The sequence below is a fragment of the Spea bombifrons genome, chromosome 1 (genome assembly GCF_027358695.1).
Source record: "Spea bombifrons isolate aSpeBom1 chromosome 1, aSpeBom1.2.pri, whole genome shotgun sequence".
Taxonomy (NCBI): Eukaryota; Metazoa; Chordata; class Amphibia; order Anura; family Pelobatidae; genus Spea; species Spea bombifrons.
The window spans coordinates 156,794,820-156,813,719 of NC_071087.1; the positions used below are offsets into that span (position 1 = coordinate 156,794,820).

The 18,900-nt window shown below is 40.2% G+C and overlaps 1 protein-coding gene across 4 annotated transcripts in view; it reads left to right on the plus strand.

The window, feature by feature from the left end:
- The window catches only part of TCF4 (transcription factor 4), a 180,102-nt gene that overhangs the window by 53,466 nt on the left and 107,736 nt on the right, over positions 1–18,900 (plus strand). For 3 of the 4 annotated variants that reach the window (XM_053448202.1, XM_053448200.1, XM_053448203.1), the window contains exon 4: positions 4,290–4,386. In XM_053448202.1, coding sequence (XP_053304177.1) covers positions 4,290–4,386 — 97 coding nt within the window. Of the gene's footprint in view, positions 1–387; positions 448–4,289; positions 4,387–18,900 lie in introns of all 4 variants that reach the window. The other variant, XM_053448199.1, reaches the window with a different exon arrangement.

Sequence of the window (18,900 nt, forward strand, 5' to 3'; positions counted from 1 at the left end):
CGTACCGACTCCCAAGGATGCTCTTAAACGAGAGATTGACGGAACCAGGCAGTTAAGCATTACGGCACAACGGGGGCCGCGGCTAAACCCACGTTATTTACACCATCTTTCCGCAAACCTTACAAGCTGACATTCTGCGAGGTCCGCAGGGTACCGCGTGTAAATAATGTAAACTTCCCCGCGGCCCGCCGTATTACAATATGGTTATTAAAGGCACGTGGCACTGGTCCAATTACCGTACAAGGGTGGTGGGGAGCGGCGACGGAGAGCCCGATCCGTTCCTTAAGCGGTGTATCGGCTCGATGGTGCGATTATCTTGTTTAATAGAACATCGGCAAAAGTATTTCCAATACTAACGACGTGTTCCTTCTTCCTTCTGCCCTTCAGAAGCTGTCATGCAGCATGCAGGCCAGCGTTCATAGCCATCCACCCCGGAGGTGGCTGCATGTATGTTTCTACTGCTTTTTGTGTGTTTTTTTGTGACCGTTGCGTTGTGTAACCTGCAATGTCGTAGAACGTTACGTGACGATATATATATATACAGGCGATTCAATTTAATATTTGCTTTATATTAAAGATGTGTGTTTTTTGTTCATCGTAGAATGCTTTTTATGTATAAACCGTAACAAAGAATGGGTTTAAGGGCACTCGGATAAAGTGAGGGTCGTCAATAAAAAAATGTATGACGTATTTGGGTATTTATGTATTTAATTCTTACCAGCTAAGAGGGGGGGGGTTCCTACCCTGTGTTTTGGTTTTCGGAATTGCCAATAGTATAGGGGTTCGTGAGTTATGGGAATAAAATATTATATTGGTTTTTAGTAATAAATTCCAACATGGTGTATGAACAAAAGACACATTCATTAATGTTTAATAATAATAATAATATACATTTTTAATAATACTTTATTGGAAACAGTGAAGCATGCAGATATAAAGCGTATTAACTATTAAATGGAGTATACCATTAAAGTGTTAAAGGTGCTGTTCTACCTACTGTGCCGAATTTAACACATTTTATTGCTAAGTGCATCGATAGAAACTCTGTTGTGACTGTGGATGCTGCAGACGGTTTTGAGAAGGAACCCTACATATGACATGCATGGTTGGCATCCTAGATCCAAATAGCCGACCGTGTATCAGATATTGGGTTAAAGATATGCTGAGTATGTGTATATATGTATATATATGTGTGTGTATATATGTGTATATATATGTGTGTGTATATATGTATATATATGTGTGTGTATATATGTATGTATGTGTGTGTATGTATGTATGTATGTGTGTGTATATATATATATATACCTGCAAATGCAGCTCTATTTCCACTTCTCCAGTGCTGGCTCGCATGAAATTTCCAGGGGTTTCATGTCCAGTTACTGCTCCAATCTAAAAAGGAGGTGCTGATTGAGTATATTTATTTGGGAAAGAGAAATTACATCACAGGAAGTGGGATTTATGACATCATAGCACGGGAGTTGAAAACATACAAAAGACCGTTTTAGAAGACTCTGAAAAGAAACTTGCAGCTTGATATTTTATTCTTTCGGAAGGAATGCCTCAGCCGCGAGCAGGGCTTCTCCCAAGGCTTGTTCTTCAGCCTCTGACTCCATAGAGGTGCAGAGCTCACTCTCGTGCCGAATGTAAGGTGTTAAACTACTATTTTTTCCTTGTTTCTTGGCTAACGCAGGCCAGGAAAGGGTGGCCTACACCTGTTATCTGAAGCGGTTTTACTCAGGCTCCTGCTTATCTAACTCTATTTTCCTTTGGATGCTTTGGTATGGCACAGTCTGCACTTATTGTTTGATATTGCCCTAAAATTGATTTTATTCCTGTAAATAGATATATAAAAGCAACAAAGTCCTTACGGAACATATGGACCTGTTTTTATTCAATTTATGTCGGCTTCCGTCAGAGAATGACATTCATTAGAACCGTGAAACGCACCTTAATGGGAACAATGTGACCCACGGTTTTCAATCACTAACCCTCTCGCAGTGTGAAACATGCTGGACTTTTACAGCGCGAAAGCTTTTAACTGGTTCCAATTTATCACAGTTTAGCTAATAAAGCCCAAGTGGGCAAGGTGAGCTCTCTTTCTCAAGTTTGCCCCCTATTGGCCAATATTTTATCACCGCTTTCTATATGAGGAAATGAAGAATTGTATTACATCACAGCTGTATGACCTCCTACAACAAACTCCCCTTTAAACCAGAAGACGTTCAGAAGTTAGCAGGCTCCCGGAGCAGTGCAGAGAGAATTTTAATTATTTGAAAACAGGAATATGTTTATTTAACATGTATGCAGCGGTACTACATCATTTGCTTATTCAGGAAAAGTTGGGGGAAATGTCTAGGTGGAACAGCACCTTTAATCAGTATAATCACACGTTATAAGACAGGCCTAAAAACGAAAAATAAAAATACAAGTTAAAATTATTGGGAATTTTTGTTTTTTTAAAGGTTGGGGTAGTAAGGTAGTAAAAACATTATTTTTTTAACTCCTTATTAGTTGCGGAGTGGGGTTGTTTTTTTATTCTATTTTGCCTCTTTACAAAATATACAAGTAGCATCTTTTGTAAATCATGAAAGTGTATATTAACAGCTTGGTTAGTGCGCCCCAAACTAACCTCATGAGATGACTATAGAGACCAACTAAATGGACCAATCAGCAGGAATATTCCATTGGTTGCTATGGGGATAAGGTCACTATTTAAAACTTTTGTACAAGAATCCCGTAATAACTTCATACATGTTAATCTTGTCTTCACCTTCATTGGTTGGATGTGAAACATTGTGAGTATCCGGAGCAGTTGTACCTGCGATGTGGCCAAGGCCTGACAATGCACATGCTTTTACAGGTGATAGGACTGTTGGTCATCATGGCCAACAGCCCCACGAGGTAAATCCTGGACCTAGCACTTTACGGCCCTTTTTGTACCACTGGCTCTTGGGTTGCCAACGGTTGAGTAATGTCCCCTCAATTTTACACCAAGAAATATGGGTCGTGGTAGAGGACGTCACGATTATGTTGAGGCAAGAAAGCTCTCCAGAGACCGCATTGTTTTCCTTTGCATATTGACTGTAGTCGCGTAGCTCACTAGAACATGAGTTCATCCGTCTTGTTGCACGTGAGACAGTTTTTGTGCAGACTTGCTCCATGTGTTTAGTCTTAGAACATGCTGGTTATTTACTGGATTAGATACAGATCTGGAATTGCTGGACGCAGCAGCCTGGAGGTGCTACACTATTACCGAGAGTCCTGTGACCCCCCTGTTGGTCTTGTGTCTCCAGACAAGTGGGATGGAAGAGCTGGCTCTATGTAGGGCCGGCTGCTGGACACGTGGACTGGCTCTATGTAGAGCTGGCTGCTGGACACGTGGACTGGTTCTATGTAGGGCCGGCTGCTGGACACGTGGGCTGGCTCTATGTAGGGCGGGCTGCTGGACACGTGGGCTGGCTCTATGTAGGGCTGGCTGCTGGACATGTGGACTGGCTTTACGTAAGGCCGGCTGCTGGACACGTGGACTGGCTCTATGTAGGGCCGGCTGCTGGACACGTGGACTAGCTCTATGTAGGGCCGCTTTTGGACACATCAGTTCTGTATGGAGTCAGTTTGTGTGTCCAGCAGGTGAAATTTAGCTGCCAGCGTGTAATTCCCAAGTGCCACAACTCATGACTTTTGTTGAGCGCTACAATAGGGGCTATGTACAAAAATAGAGAAAAAAGTGATCTTTTCACACCAATGGAATTTTCTTGCTGATTGAGTCAATCGATTGCTATGGTGATAAAGACACTTTTCAAACTTTGACAAGATAAGGTTATAATTCGCAATAGGTTCTTATTCGTCTCTCCGTTTCGGTGGAGCCTGATTGGTTCCGGTAACCTAAAGAGGATGAGCGGATAGACAACATCTGTCCGTGACCCTGGGGAGAAGTTAGTTGACCGCGCCCAGCGAAAATCAAATAGTTCACGAATCCTTCCTACAAAACACCCTACAATTACCTCGCTAAATATTCAGATTTTCTCATGTTTAGTGTTCTGTGCAAATATTTTGTGTTTTGTCACAATTGCCGCCGTGCATGTTTCACCAGATCTCGTAGCCTGAATTGCACACCTCTTGTGCCTGCGTGTTTTGTTTTTTTTATACAGTGTTTGTGCATCTTACAGTCCCGCATGTTTTTGTTTGGTTTGTTTTTATTTTTTGCATGAAAATTGTGAGGTGTCTGTATTTTCGGTATGTTGTTGACCTCTAAGATTTTCTTCTTTTTTTTTTTTTTCTCGCAGAACTATGGAGAAGGAGCCCACTACGATCACATGACAAGCAGGGATCTGAGCTCGCATGACAATCTATCACCACCTTTTCTCAACTCCAGAATACAAAGTAAGACAAATACTGGCCTTTCTGTCATTTTCATGTTGATGTTTGCAAGACTTTTGTACATTATATACAGAAACGTTGACCTTAGGGAAAAGACCGGCAATAGAAGAACAATTTTTCACCAACGATGGTCTCTTGGCCCATTGAGTAACTGAGTGAGGAGAGTATTCAGAACCCGGAACCGACCATCCCATTTAACTGGATGCTCTCCGTAATAAACCAGTACATGCCTATGATATTTTGTGCCATTCCTTGTGCTTTATTTTGAGTAAATTGTTTGTAGGAAAGTTAGAATTCTAAAAAAAAATTTTGGGAAGGGGTTCTGTTTTTTGTTTTTTATTCTTACTTATCGTATCCTTCACCAATGAAATGAAAGGTTCCTTAGATTTGTTTTTGAGAATATCCAGAGTCCATACTCCTTAACGTGTATCTCTACCCTTTGGATTGGTACCACGTTGGCCAACCAATATCATAAGGGTTTAGTAAAGTAGCCAGAATTCAACCCGGCTGTTGATTGGGCGAGCAGCCACATCCCGTCTGCTGATTGGCTGAACAGAAATCCACATCCGCTGACTTGTTTGTTGATAACGGGCTAACACCCTGAATGTGATAGGTGTTACTGAACAGTGAAAAATGGCGGGAAATAGCGCCAATCTTTATAATGAAGTGATTCGTGGCTGTACGTTGTAACGTGATAATGAGGTCTTCTAAAATTAACTGAAAATAAGGTGATAGTTTGACGGAGATGTAGTTTTTCTATGGATTCTCGATAACAGATTATTTAGAAAATGTTGTCAGAGGGCCGTGCAGCGAATTACTGAGGGTTTAAAAGACTTTTAACACTTTCCGAATTTACATACATCGGAGACGGTCGTGCACCGAGCCCGACCATCGTACGTCTGGGCGAATGCCTATAGGAAGCGGATTCAAAGTTGTGCCGTAGCATGGAACGTGTGAAAATTCGTTCTCTTCGCTGGTGATATAGCTGAATAAGCTCTTGATTAACAAGCGTTCAGCTGTTTCAGAGACCCAATTAAATATTTTAACAGTATCTACAAATCCAAACGGCCATATGTTTCGTTTAACTATGGCCTTTTGTTCGAAAAAAGACATTAAAAAAAAAAGAAGAAAATTTGTATATGTTTTAAAATCTCCACCATCTGCAAAAACGACTGCACGTAAAACCCAGTCGAGAACACGATCCTGACCGTGCAGGCAAACATGTAATTGCTTGCAGACTGGGACTGCGCACATTTCCCTTTTGCTTTCCCTGCAACGTGTATAGTGTATAATAGATACATAGAACCCGGCAGCAGATAAGACCCGTTCGGGCCGTCTAGTCTGCCTGTATTGTCGTTGGAAGGGGCTGTCTGGGATTTTAACCGAGGATCTCTTGCACCCAAAGCGAGAATCCTACCCCTAGACCAATGAGCCAGAAACCTTATCACATCCTTGCTCCTGGTGGCCCCTGATGGGCCGGTGCTCTTAGCCCAGATACTTTATGAGATGTAGCATTATTTTAGCGACATTCGTATCTCTAGACCAACGAGCTGGAAGTTTTCCCCCTGTAATATGTTTTTCAGGCAGCCGCATGTTACCCATTTGTAGTTCTTACTCTGTTATCTGAGCCCAATCTACTAGAAAAACATCCTGACTCATTATCATACTGCCTGCATGTAACAAATAGAATTACTCGGTCTTTATCTCCCAGCTAGACACTCTGACTAATGGAAGTCTATGAGGAAATGACTTCATTAGCATTGCCGTAAAGCATCCGCTCAGTGTGGTGATTGAGCCGGGAAAGTCCCCTTTAAATATCTCAACCAAACAAAAATCTAACCTTTTGCGTTTTCTGTTCCAAATGTGTTCCGTAATGAATGTTATTATAGTAAACATTAAGCACGTTATTAGGGATAATTGGGGCAGTGAGACGGAGCAGACAAGGTTTTTAATCTTGTCATCGTAAGCTGGTGTTGGTGTGTCATTGATTTATATGAAAGCATTACAACCAATGGGAAGTATCGGCTGGGTCAACAAATATAGTTAGCTTGGTTATTTTTACCTGTCCTCCGTGTAAAGTCCGTTCACATCACACCCCGGTGGCGTTCGGTCAGGATTGATGGTAGTTGGAGCCGTTGACAGGGACTGTTGAGGAACGCTGTCAGGGTGTATGTGAATGTGACGTACGCCAACAATGTTATTTATTATGGCAGGAGGACGGTCTCAGGGGCTGGAGCGCTGCGAAAGGCGCCACGTATATGAGATGTTAATGGTGTACTTGTCTCGCTGCACCGCTGGTATATATCAAGCATCTGCTTGTCTCCGCGGCGTTGGAGGTCGTGATCTGCGGACACCGAAATAAAAAGGGATGTTATTTTCATTAGGGCTGACGTAGACTTTCTTTCCAGGAGGCAGCGAGATACGGGGGTCGTCACGTCATACCCTCGACGCCGGGGGGTCTCTAAAAATGATGACCTCATCATGCAGGACATTTGACTGCTACATTTTTTTATTTTGTCATTTGTTGGGGAGAAATTTGCTTTTTAATTTAGGTAATGCTGTTCATCCATTGCTTGGTATTCTTAGAACTCCCAAAAGGCTCAGCCAGCCTTCGCCATACCTTTGAGCAGACACTGGGATTCATCAAAATTTAACCCTTTAATAGCTCATCAAAATGTTTCTCTTGTACTGACGCACTGATGGCTTTAATAGCTGAAAATGGTGAACCTTATTACTTTTCAATTGGTGAAGATATTCCGAGTTAAATCACCTGTATTCAAGCAGTGATTTCAACGGCATTATATAGTAGTAAAGAAATCACAGGTTGTGCTACTTTACGCCGTGAAAAGCACTAATAAGCTGTGGGCGATGAAATCAACTCGCCAGTTTTCTATCATGGTTAATTGGGAGTCAAAGTGGGGAGTCATTAAGTCACATCATGCCCTGATCACGTTGTATGGGACGTCACGAGGGCTGTTCATGCTCCTGTCCCTCCCGCAAGCCACGTGCCCAGGGATGCCATTTATTTTTCACGTGTCGTTTCACTTGCAAGAAGCCGCCATGTTTAGACGGATCATTTAAAGTGAGCAATTTCTGCAATAACAGAAAAAAATGTAGAGCGCTGATCACTGAAACAGGTTAAAGAGACAGTCCAGTCCCCCATATCTAATGCACATTAAGTGCCCAATTTACAACTTTAATGCATCTTACAATGAAATAATGAAAATTGGTGAAGGCGTTCAAATAAGTTAGAAAAAGACTTATTTATAAAGCACCAACAGATTGCATTTTTATAATTAGGAGTGAATGGAAATGAACTATAACATTAAGTTTGACAAGAACATTAACCCAAAGCAAGACATACTGGTACCAACTTATAGGAGCCGTAGGGGGGACGAGACATACTTAGTGTTAGTAGGAAGCATACCCAAGTACCCTTCCCGCACATGCTGAAGTCCCATTGAAGTCAATGGGAGTAGCAGCCACCAATCACGTGTATGCCATTTAAACATCAGTGGGAGGGCTACTGAGCATATAGAGGCAGCATACTTAAGTATGCTTCCTGCTTTAAGTAGAGGCAGTCGGGGGCAGGGGCTTAAGGAACTTTATATTTCAAAAAGTCTTAACTTTACATATTGTAGGGAACAGCTCACGCATGGGGCGGCAATGACAGTCTTCACGCCGGTTTCAAACGTAAAGCGGGTTTATTTAGATGCTGTAGACACAGAGCACCTTATAAACAAAACAAACTCTAAGCCTGTCCGGCTCTAACTAAACATCCGGATACCTCTCTACAAGCCAAGGTCCTGGCACAAAGCAAAGTAAAAGGTTTTGCATGGGTAAAGCCTCATACCTGGTCGGCTGCAGCGCTGGCTGTAGCTGCTCCTTCCCCCAGTTTCTCCTCTCTCTGCAAACCTAACAGCGCTCTCTTTTAAGGTTTCCTCCCCAGTAACGAGCTTAGGAAGCCTCACCTGAGAGCACCTTAGTTTGCTACCATGCCTGGCTGAGGTAACCAGGTGAGATATATATCCCATCAACCACTCTCCCATACACTTTACCACAATATATGAAAATAAAAACATGGTTGGGGCTGGCGTCTACATTTTTTTTGGCTGGCTCCTAGATGCGAACCAAATTTGTCGACCCCTGAGCTACAGGGAACTTCGTTCATTGTGCCTCTGAAACTTTATCTAATCCCCACCATTCCGTAGTTTTTTTGTAGCTTTAACCCCTTAAGGACAATGGGCGGTCCCTAAACCCATTGAAAACAATGCATTTTGAGCCTGTACATGTACAGGCTTTGTCATTAAGGGGTTAATAATCTTTTTATAAATACTGAATGATACTGACTTTTATGCTGTGGTTTAAAAATTGTTATTGAATTTAGTATCTTTCGGGCAGTGTTTTAAATTATAGCATTTTAGAGAAGTATTCACACGTATAAAAGTTTAGTTCACATACGTGCTCAGATTTTCACTTTTTTCTTTTCTTTTTTGTAATCTTTTTTGACATGATGCATTCAATATTCAAAATATTTAGGTGAATATAATGTACAACAAAGTAGGCAAATAAGTGAAGTTGTGATGTTGCCTATAGCTACAGGCTTTAAATAACATAAAAAAATAAAAATAACAGAATTACCAAACATTTGAGATGGATTATTTCCTTAAATCTTGAAAATTATAAGGAGAAAAATCACAGAAGGAAATGAAATAAAAACAAATAAAAAAATGTATGCAATAATTATATAAAAATCATAAAAAATAGCATGCATTGGTCGGTCACGGTTTTCAGTTTTTAATGTATTTCAGGCATTATTTAAAACATTTAATACTTTTTATTTGCTCTTTTCCTGTTGTTTAATTATTGAAATCATTCCACCTGTAGAAGAAACCTTCTGAAAACTTGTTGACCCGATAAATATTTACGCCAACCAAAAACCAAAATACGGCTACATCCATTTTTCATATTAAATCTGTGAAAAATGATTTACAAGATAAAAGAACTTCTGGTCCTAATTGACAGTAATATTTCTTTTTTTGTAGGGGGCTAAGGAGGTTTCCATTTACCAACACAGCTTTTTGGGTAAATTCTATAAATCTACGTAGCATAGAGTAATGAGAAGAAGCTTCGTTGGTTTGAAGGCTAACACACAGGTTTACATTGGGAACGGACGGAGGCTGAGATGGATGAAAAAGTTTAGAGAGATAAACAATTTTTAAAGGGAAAAAGATCAAAGGCTAATGGAGGTTTTCCGAGCGTTATCGCTCTTTTATAGATCAAAGGACTACTAGTTTTTCTACATTTTTTTTTTTTTTTAATCTAAACATCACACCATAGAATTTTAAATAGATCAGGATTGCTATGCATGTCTCCATTGTGGCCATAATAAGCATCTATATCTTCTGCTGGATCAAGGACGCCGACCATTTCAAAGCTAAAGAGGTCAGCTCACGTTAACGCCTTATATGATTGCAGTTGTTCATCTTATAAACGGGGGCTATTTTGTTACTACACGAGAGTTGCTCGACAATCCGTGTTGCTACATCTGTACTCGTGCCTTCTCCCCTCTTGCGCAACAGCTATCTAGCCACACTTTATGGCTATTGTTTTTGACATTGTATTTAACGCCATCCATTCTTGGGTAGATCATACCAAAAATGTATATTAAGTTTACGTTTTTAAATTTAAAAACTCGATAAAATTCTAGGAGTTTGGAACACGGTTCAAAAATAAAGTCAACCGTTATTGGGTATTCTGTTTGGTCATGCATCTTTAAGTCGCGGTTGTATTGCTTATAGAACTTTGGGGAAAAGAAGAAAGTAGAATTAAGGGATGAAAGAAGAGAGAGACTAATATGCTAGATTAGTATCTTGGCTCTCTGTATGAAAAACATAACAAATGTTCCCTTTTATTTGTAATGCAAGTTGGACAAAGTTATTAATTGGAATTGGGATTGGAAGAAGCCGCAGCTCCTTTTTTTTAATACTTGATTATTATCCTTTGAGTCATGAGATTTACCCGTTTGGCTCGTTGTCACACAGAAATCTATCATTATACTGAAAAAGTAACAATTGTTTCCAATTTTCTTTTGATCTCCACCTTGAAGTAGACCTGACGGTACTTTGGCAAATTTCAGCTGAAGGAATCCGAAGCAGACATCTGCTTTCCATATTAACATTTCTTTCTTCCGAGCTAGGAAGTAGAATTTAGCGATGCAAATATGTAGATTTTATTCCCAAAGAAGAGCTTAAGCGGAATGCAAAACGAAGGCGCCCGATCATGCAAGAGAACAGTCTTACAAAATATGGTGTTGGTATCTGAGCATTTTTAGATAAAGATCAGCTCAACTGGAAAGGAGATTAACACGCAGACTCCTCTAAATGTAGGTTTTCATTGATCAAAGATGTTTTTTCCCCCCTTTCTTGCTGAACATAACAATAGTATCGAGAATCCATACATGGCTAAACACACTCTTATTGTTTGGCTGGATTTCGACGCAGCTATAACCTTGTGCTGAATGTAGAGATCAAAAAGCTTAATTTACAAGGCGATTCTGGACACCACGGAGATAAGCCTTCTGGACAGAAAAGCAAACGTTCATGCGTTATTGCCCTGGTGTTTTATAAATATATACAAATCAGTGATTAAATGCAAAAATCCACCACTTCTTAGTAATGCTCCTGCTTTCATAATAGGATGTAGCTCAAGCTGGCTAGGAAATTGAAGATGGTCAAGAGACAAATGAGTCCAGACTTTGAAGTTCCATGATTTGAGGAGTGGGCCATCGTTTCATGGACAGTGGCTTCGGCATATAATTCTTATTCCATAGACCCACCATAAGCATCATGGGCTGGGGAAAGGAGTCCGTTGCGTTATGTGGACTTTTTTTTTAGCTTGTTTGCGAGTGTTTTTATTTACTGTTATATAGTGGACTGTGTTCTTGGGTGAAGCCATAGGTTACGCAGGACTTGAAAGTTCTGAAACATCCTTGTGGCTGAGCAATACATTCTTTTGGGCTTTAGGTCTTCAATCTCCACATACAAGCCTTCCATCGTTGAACAGTACTTGTAATTATTGTGCATCTCTTAATGAGCGTTGAGTTCAAGACGGTTTGTAAGAAGACATAACATGAAAAAAGCGGTACTTACATGCATTGTTTTGATGACTTACCACCAAGTCTAACCTATACCTGTGTTTTAATTAAAGAGGTGAATATGTTCAAGGCTTACTGTCTTGCTTAGTGATTTTGAACAGAAATATCTATCCTATGTCTTATCTGTATAAAGCGGACTTGAATAACACAGCATACTTCCATAACCAAAATTTTCTGCCTCATAAATCCTTGAATTTTCATCTATTTGGGGCATCATGCTGCTCATAGAAGTTTAGGATCCCTACCGCATAACCACGGAATGTCATTCTGTGCATTGAAATGGAATATTCACAAACTATATGGAATGTTGATCGACGTTCAAATAAACTACTGAGATAAAAACAAATGTTGCCAAACTAAAAGTATAATGGATGAAAATGAGTCCAGAAAACATCTTTTGTATGCAATTTGGGTCTGAGGATAGGATCTCCAGTCGCTTGTCTAGATATGGACATTGGGACCCACCATCCCGCCATTCTGTTTTAATAGCCTCAAAAAGATCATCACCATACACATGGCATACCGTTCCTATAAGAAGACTGGCTGCTAATCTAGTCGGTGACCGTTTTTATCCGCCGCGCCTTTTTTTGTGTGTGTGAATTCCACAGTTTTACCGCTCTAACTGGAAAGCCGTGTACAGTGTATGTGCGTTACCATTATAATTTATAGCAAACCTAACATCTTCTGAATCGAATTGACTTTCTCCCCTCCTCTAAGTAAAGCTGGATGTGCAGGAAGTTATTAATTATGAAGCTTAAGTACAGGAAGCATGAAGCCATTAGCTCACGAGCCAACAATATGCTCACTTAAGATTAGTTGTGTTAAGAAACCACTAATCTTTTATAGAGGAGAAAATATTAGATTTTTTTTTTATTCGTTCTTACTGAGAAAGTCTTGGATATAAGGCAATATCGGGAAGCTTGACTTCTCTATCCTTTCCCTCCCCGCCTCGACACTTTTCCTTGCGTCTTTAGCACCAATGCAGATAGAGACAAGGCGATTATGAAGACGTCAGTTGGAGCTTAGGCAGGCGAAAGGGGAGAAGCGCTCCAGATGAGGTCCTGGGGGAGCCGAGGAGGGTCATTCATGTACGACCATGTGTATGTGTCTGACAGACTGTGAAATGGTGCGTTGTTGCGCGGCTGCACTGCACCTGGGCCCTTCATATGTGATTGATTGGTTTGGTCATGTGTAATGGTCCCATCTGCTACGGGTTGTTTTTCTTTCTTTTTTTTTTTTTTTCCTCTTTAGTTATAAACACCGTTCCCAGCGGCTGAGAATGGAAGAACTACACTGTATCGTCTTCCTTTGGCTTTAGCTAAAGAAGAAGAAGAAAAAAAAAGCGGTCAGCTGAACAAATGCGCTATCGTTTTCGAGTAACGGAGAGCGAGGATTCTTCTTTTTTCCTGCAATTTTAGCAAGTTTTTCACTGCCGGCATGATAATTCTGAATTCTTCATGAACCAATAAAAAAACGGCATCTTAGTTTATACGATTTGCATAAATCTGAGGAGTGACTTGCTGCAGAGAGGATTTTTTTTTTGTAACGGAGCCAATACTTAATTAAAATCGCTGACATCATGGTGTTATAATTAAGCATGGCATTAATTAAACCAGAATAACGATTTTTATTAAGAGCAGCTTCTTTGTATATGTGTGAAAGAACAAGCCGATGCAATTTAAAAGGTTCTGGAGTTCGAGAAAAAAGCAATAGTCGCTGAAGTGTCGTCATCGACGTAAATGTGTTGTGGTTTTTTTTTTTGTGTGTTCTTTTGGGGTTTTGAAAGGTTTTTAGGCGGTGGCATGGGTAGGTAAATTTTGTGTTTTTCCCACAAAAAAATTGCTGATCGACTCTTTGCATTCTGATGGCTAATTATGCATCGGAGAGCATCGACAGCTGCATTCATCATCATAAAATGTAATAATTAATGACATTCCAACAAAGAAAAATATGTAAATGAGGACTCATTAGCATTTTCATATTCAGCTTCGATAATGCTTTTGCTGACAAGGTTGTAATTAATGAAAATTCATGTCGCAGTCAGGAGATTGGATCGACTTCATTCCGCTCACAATTCCCAAATGCTTGCATTATGGAAAACCGGCATCTCTGCCAACTTTTCAGAGGGAAAAAAAAACACCCATTCTAAAAGCACCAGATGCAAATTAATGGAAGGGAGCCGTTTAACTCTTCACATGCCGCGACTTCCACATTTCATTAAAAAAATTATAAATGCTCATTGAAAGAAACGGGGTCTTCATCTGATTTGACATTCTTGGATTCTAATGGTTTTGGTCAAACTTCTGTAGTTTTTTTTTGTTGAATTCTGGTAAATTGAGATTTTTTTCTATCAACATTTGCTTAAAGTGGTGACACGGGTTTATAGTCATTTCAGAATTTCATATATTTGTCTTCACAAATGGCATCATGTTTCGAGAAATATAGGTCTGCAGAAGTGCAGTCACCTAAATGATGCAGTGAAACCTTGGAACCTTCCAATGTTTGGTTCCGCGATGGCTTCTGGGAGAAGGATCCACTACCTTTCTGGCTGCAAAATGATTTCTGTGATGTCATCGCTCCCATGGAAAGAGTGGTTGACAAAATCTGTATGGGATTGACAGACGATCTAACCTACGAGTGTCAAGAATTGGTCCACTCAAGTCTCACAAAAATCCTTGTAATCAATGATATTTATATGTTTGATAACCACAATAATACCTCGGAGCTCCCTGTGTTTGACCCGGAGTCTCCAAGTGAAGCATTGCTTCCCCAGGCCTCTGGGTCACATTTAGTCTTTCTCTGGCCACACCCACTACCTACGAATTTCCGCCTACTTCTTCCAGTGCATATAAGGCTGTTCTAGCTCTGCCTCCATGCGCAGCTTGCCCCGCCCCTTGTAAAGCCACTCCCCCAGAAGAGAGCTCTGGGTAGCCTATTCAGATTATGACCATAACCCATTCTGTGTGAGCAGAATGAGAACATTGATGAAGAGATCGCACTTTGTGTTTATATAGGTGGGAGAAGCCATCTGAATCTAGTGACTTTCTGCTACAGGAAGAGCTTGGGTGGCCCGGTATGATGTATAAATAAATTAATGGAGTTTTCTCACGTATTGAATTTTTTAATCAAGTTAAAATTCTTCTGCAAACTCTCACTGCAAATCTCCCTAAACTTCTATGGCTAATGGAAGTCTACAGAGGAAGGGACTTCATTAGCATTGCCATAAACGATTTCAGCAGAGAAAGTCACCCAAAATATCGCACGACTGACAACAACGGCCGCCTCCGGTTCTGGAACTTTATTGGAGCGAACTGAAATAAAGCCTTTTTTTTCATCAATTGTATTTTATGCTCAAATAATTGGTTTTCATGGGATTTAGCAGATTTAGCATCATTGGTGGGCTGTCCAGTCTACAGATTGAGAAATAGGTAGCCTATTTACCAATGAAACCACTCTAGGTATTTGTGTTTCTGCTGTACGCAGCTTGTTGACTTGTAAGTCATGGATAAGATCTGTAAAGTCAAGTGAGATCCATCTCCCAGCACAGGTTTGAAGCTCCAGGGCTCATCAGCGTTGGTTAGCACTGAGGAGCTTGAAGGCAAGTCGCAAACCAAGCACGATAATCGCATGAAGCGTAAAAAATAAATTGAAAAAAAAGTGTGATGTTAACCTCCCATAATGTAACAGCAATGTATAGTGATACCCACAACCCGTTACGTGCAGAGACATGCAGATAAGCAGACATGATGGGCTCCTTCGTTTAAATGTTCTGGCTACTTTATACATGACCAACACAGGGTCAGACAATGAATGAGCCGGCTTGTTCCTCTTATGTACACATACTTACGCCTACATATCCCCCAAAAGTCCATTGCAGCTCCTATATAGCCTAGTTGCAATACTCCAAAGTCAAGTGATGCAAGGTGGGTAGGTGGCCACTCATCCAGCCTTCTTCTGGACCATCCCCACCCTTCTCCTCTTGCGGCATCTTCCGAAGCAGGCGTCTCTGGATACTAGAAATGTTAGGGGTAACTATACTATGGGCATTGCATTAGATCTTGTGTGCAAGCCTTTTCCACCATCAATGATTTCTTGGTTATGATTCTCAGACTTAAATAAAGGTACTTCATGTGCCTTGTGCCAACATCCTCCCACCGCGCAACCAGGAAAAGAAACCTTGTAGATTATGTGTAAAGTCTATTGAAGATTTAACTAAGCTCCTTAAGAAGTCTGGATAGGTTCCATGAAGACCAGATGCTTATTCGCATTTTTTCTTTCTTTTTTAGTAACTCATTCACTTCAACTTATGTTATATTTGGAGTTTCCTCATATTATGGTGCCAGAACCGTTGCTTATTCGGTGCGAAGGAAACCAACAAACGCTTTATTATGTGCTTTTCAACAATATCGAGCTTTCCCAATTACGGTATAAACAACAATATGGGACTGCAAAAAAAAATTTTGTGTAAAGATAAACCAAACTTCAAGCAGTGGAATGGTTTGGTTGTCTCTGTTCATAAAGTTAATTTATTTAAAGGTTTTGTTAGTTTTTTTTTTTTTCATCTTTTCTTTATCCTTTTTTACTCTGTAGTCTTAATTTTCATTTTATTCTATTTGGAATAGGGAGTGGAGTCTCTTCTATAGAGGCTTTGGTGGGTATCACAGGTTGCTGATGGTGCCTTAGAAAGTCCTTTTGAATTCCCAACCCTGTAGACATGATTTTCTTAATTGCCATATTTTATTTATTTACTTATATATACCGGTATATATTTTATTATTATTATTATTATTTTTTTTTTATTTAAAGCCTGTTGATGGAAATATTTTTTAGGTACGTAAAACTCCCAACGTATGAATCACCTCGTTAGATACTTCTAATCTGTGTCATCAACATATATGTGAGTGAATAATTACTAAAATGGAAAGTCATAGGGCTATATAGGTTTTTTTTATATAGGTAGGGTGTATCTGGTGCTCCAGTGTTAATCTCGGCAATTACTAAAGTTAATAATAATAATAAATGTTATGGGGAAGCTGCAGCGTTCCCTTCATCCTCTATGGCCAACGTCTTATCGCACTGATCATTGAAATTAATGGGACATCTCCTGAACGCAAATGGCTGGAAAGGGGCAAATGCGTTTGGGTGGGTAGTAATGGTCCTGTAGTGGCTGGAGATGCTTTATCTCGTGCACCAAGCCCGGAGTATCACATCAATAAGGAACGGGCCATTGAATGTCGTTGCCATCTCACACCTTTGTGTTTTTTCCCGTACCTCTGGTCATCCAAACTTTTATTCCATGCCAAACAAGAAAACATGAAATCCCCCGGTACCCGTCACAGCGTATCCGCGGTATTATATGATGCGTGTGTGTGGACATGCGACATAAATGCATGTGTTTGTGGCTCTATATGTGTGTCCCATGCTCAATGCCTGATTTTACACAGCTAATTTACTCAAATCATGGCACTGGTTACTATAGCAACTGTCTGGGAACTCTGCCAAATTGAAGTTTGTAACATTGTGGTAGCACTTCCAAGGACAGTTCCTGGTTTGGAGGAGGGGTGCGTTGTGTGTCTGTGTACAGTACGTATAGGTATAGATAACGCTATATGCAGTCCCTAAATAAAATAGCCAAAGAGGGGCAATTTAGTTTTAGGGGTTTGGCTGGAGGCATGTCCAGGGGGTATCAGGACATGTGCCATTGAGACCTATTGACGCTTGTTTATAAGGTGTTTCCAAGAATATGTATTTTTGATTTTGATCGAATTAGATCTGTTTTTCATATTGTGCTAGGGCTGTATGTAATGCCATACGATTATTTGGGTTGATGCACAGTTTATTTCATATGATCTGACCCTTGAAGACGTTCAGAATGAGACTTGATTGGGGGATCTCTCCTGTGAGTAAGGACTCCGGTGCCTTTTACTGCAAGAGAATCGGTTCAGGCATTCTTTGGTTATTGGGATTCTTTAATTATTTTGCTCCTCCCCTAGCTGCCCCGGCGCAAAGCAAGGAGCATACTACAGTATGCTTCCTGCACATGCTCAGGAGATCTCCGAAACTTCTCAACGGGAACCGAGCTCCTATAAAAATCAACAGAAACTGCGGAATCAGACATAGCAGGTGCCTCACTATGAGATACAATGTAACAGATTTCAAAACCAGGCGCTGTTACATTGTAAGGCAATGCAAGGACGGATACATTGTAACTAAAGTGCTCAGCGATTGGCTCTGCCTTATTGGTCTGCGTGTGTTCGTGTGTAGTTAAACCAACGGAGCTGGGGCGCTGTTTTTACTATATCATGGTAAGGCCAATGTTTTCAGTGTTCAGAGCACCGGTTATGGCGCTTGCATATATGTGAGGCAGAGCGTCGTTATGGAGGACGCTAGAATAAAAACTCAGGATAGTGGCACAAGTTTCTAAATCCAAGACTGTCCCACCAGATCTGGGACACTTTGACATGTTTATATGAGCAATATATCAGTCCTTGAAGCCAATCTGTCTCAAAAACAAAAGAAAAGCAGCATAATTACAAACCAGACCCTTTTTCTTTGGTTACTTTTCTACTGGTTGAGAGAGCCTTAAGAACTAGTCTTGCCCGTCAAAGGCTGTAGAATCTTCTGGACCGGCCCAAGTGATGAGAAACACAAACTGGTCATAATTAAGAGAAATGTAGCTTACCTTTTGGATAGTCACTAACATGTCCGGTTATTCAAGGCGATGAACACTTACCCCAACGATCAATGTGATCAATTAAGGACAAAGGAGGAGTTGTGGGCCTTTAATTTCTGTGCTGACATTTAAAAAAAAAATTCTCACGCAAAAATGTTTTGGTAAAACTAAAGCTCTTCTGGTGCGATATGTGCTATTGGTAGAAAAATCAACAGAAACCAACCTTTTTAGTTTCTACACATTGTTTCTGCTAATTATGCCAAAATAAATTTAATTATGCACTAATAAATTATGCATTAATAACTACCGATCAAAGATCTATATAATGATTGTTCTCTGTCCTGACTTGGATAGGTTTCTTTTGGGTTGTAGGCATCATCTTTAAGTCTTGACTCATTTTTAAAAAAATACAAAAATTGCTAATTCTTTAAAAAAAAAAAAATTGCTAATTCTTTAAAAATAAATAAATAATATAATAATGATACAAAGGTTAAGGATTTATAATGACCAAATAAATATGAAAGAAAGTAAATGAAACTTGAGTCTGTAGCCAAACTCCATAATAGTGATGCATTTGCTGAATTTCTCTCTTCCGTCGTCGGGCCTGCTCCGGTGCCATATGGTGCAACATGGAACATTTAGCTTGTCAGATATAATGGATTGTCTTGGAAGCCGAGTTTTGCTTTGA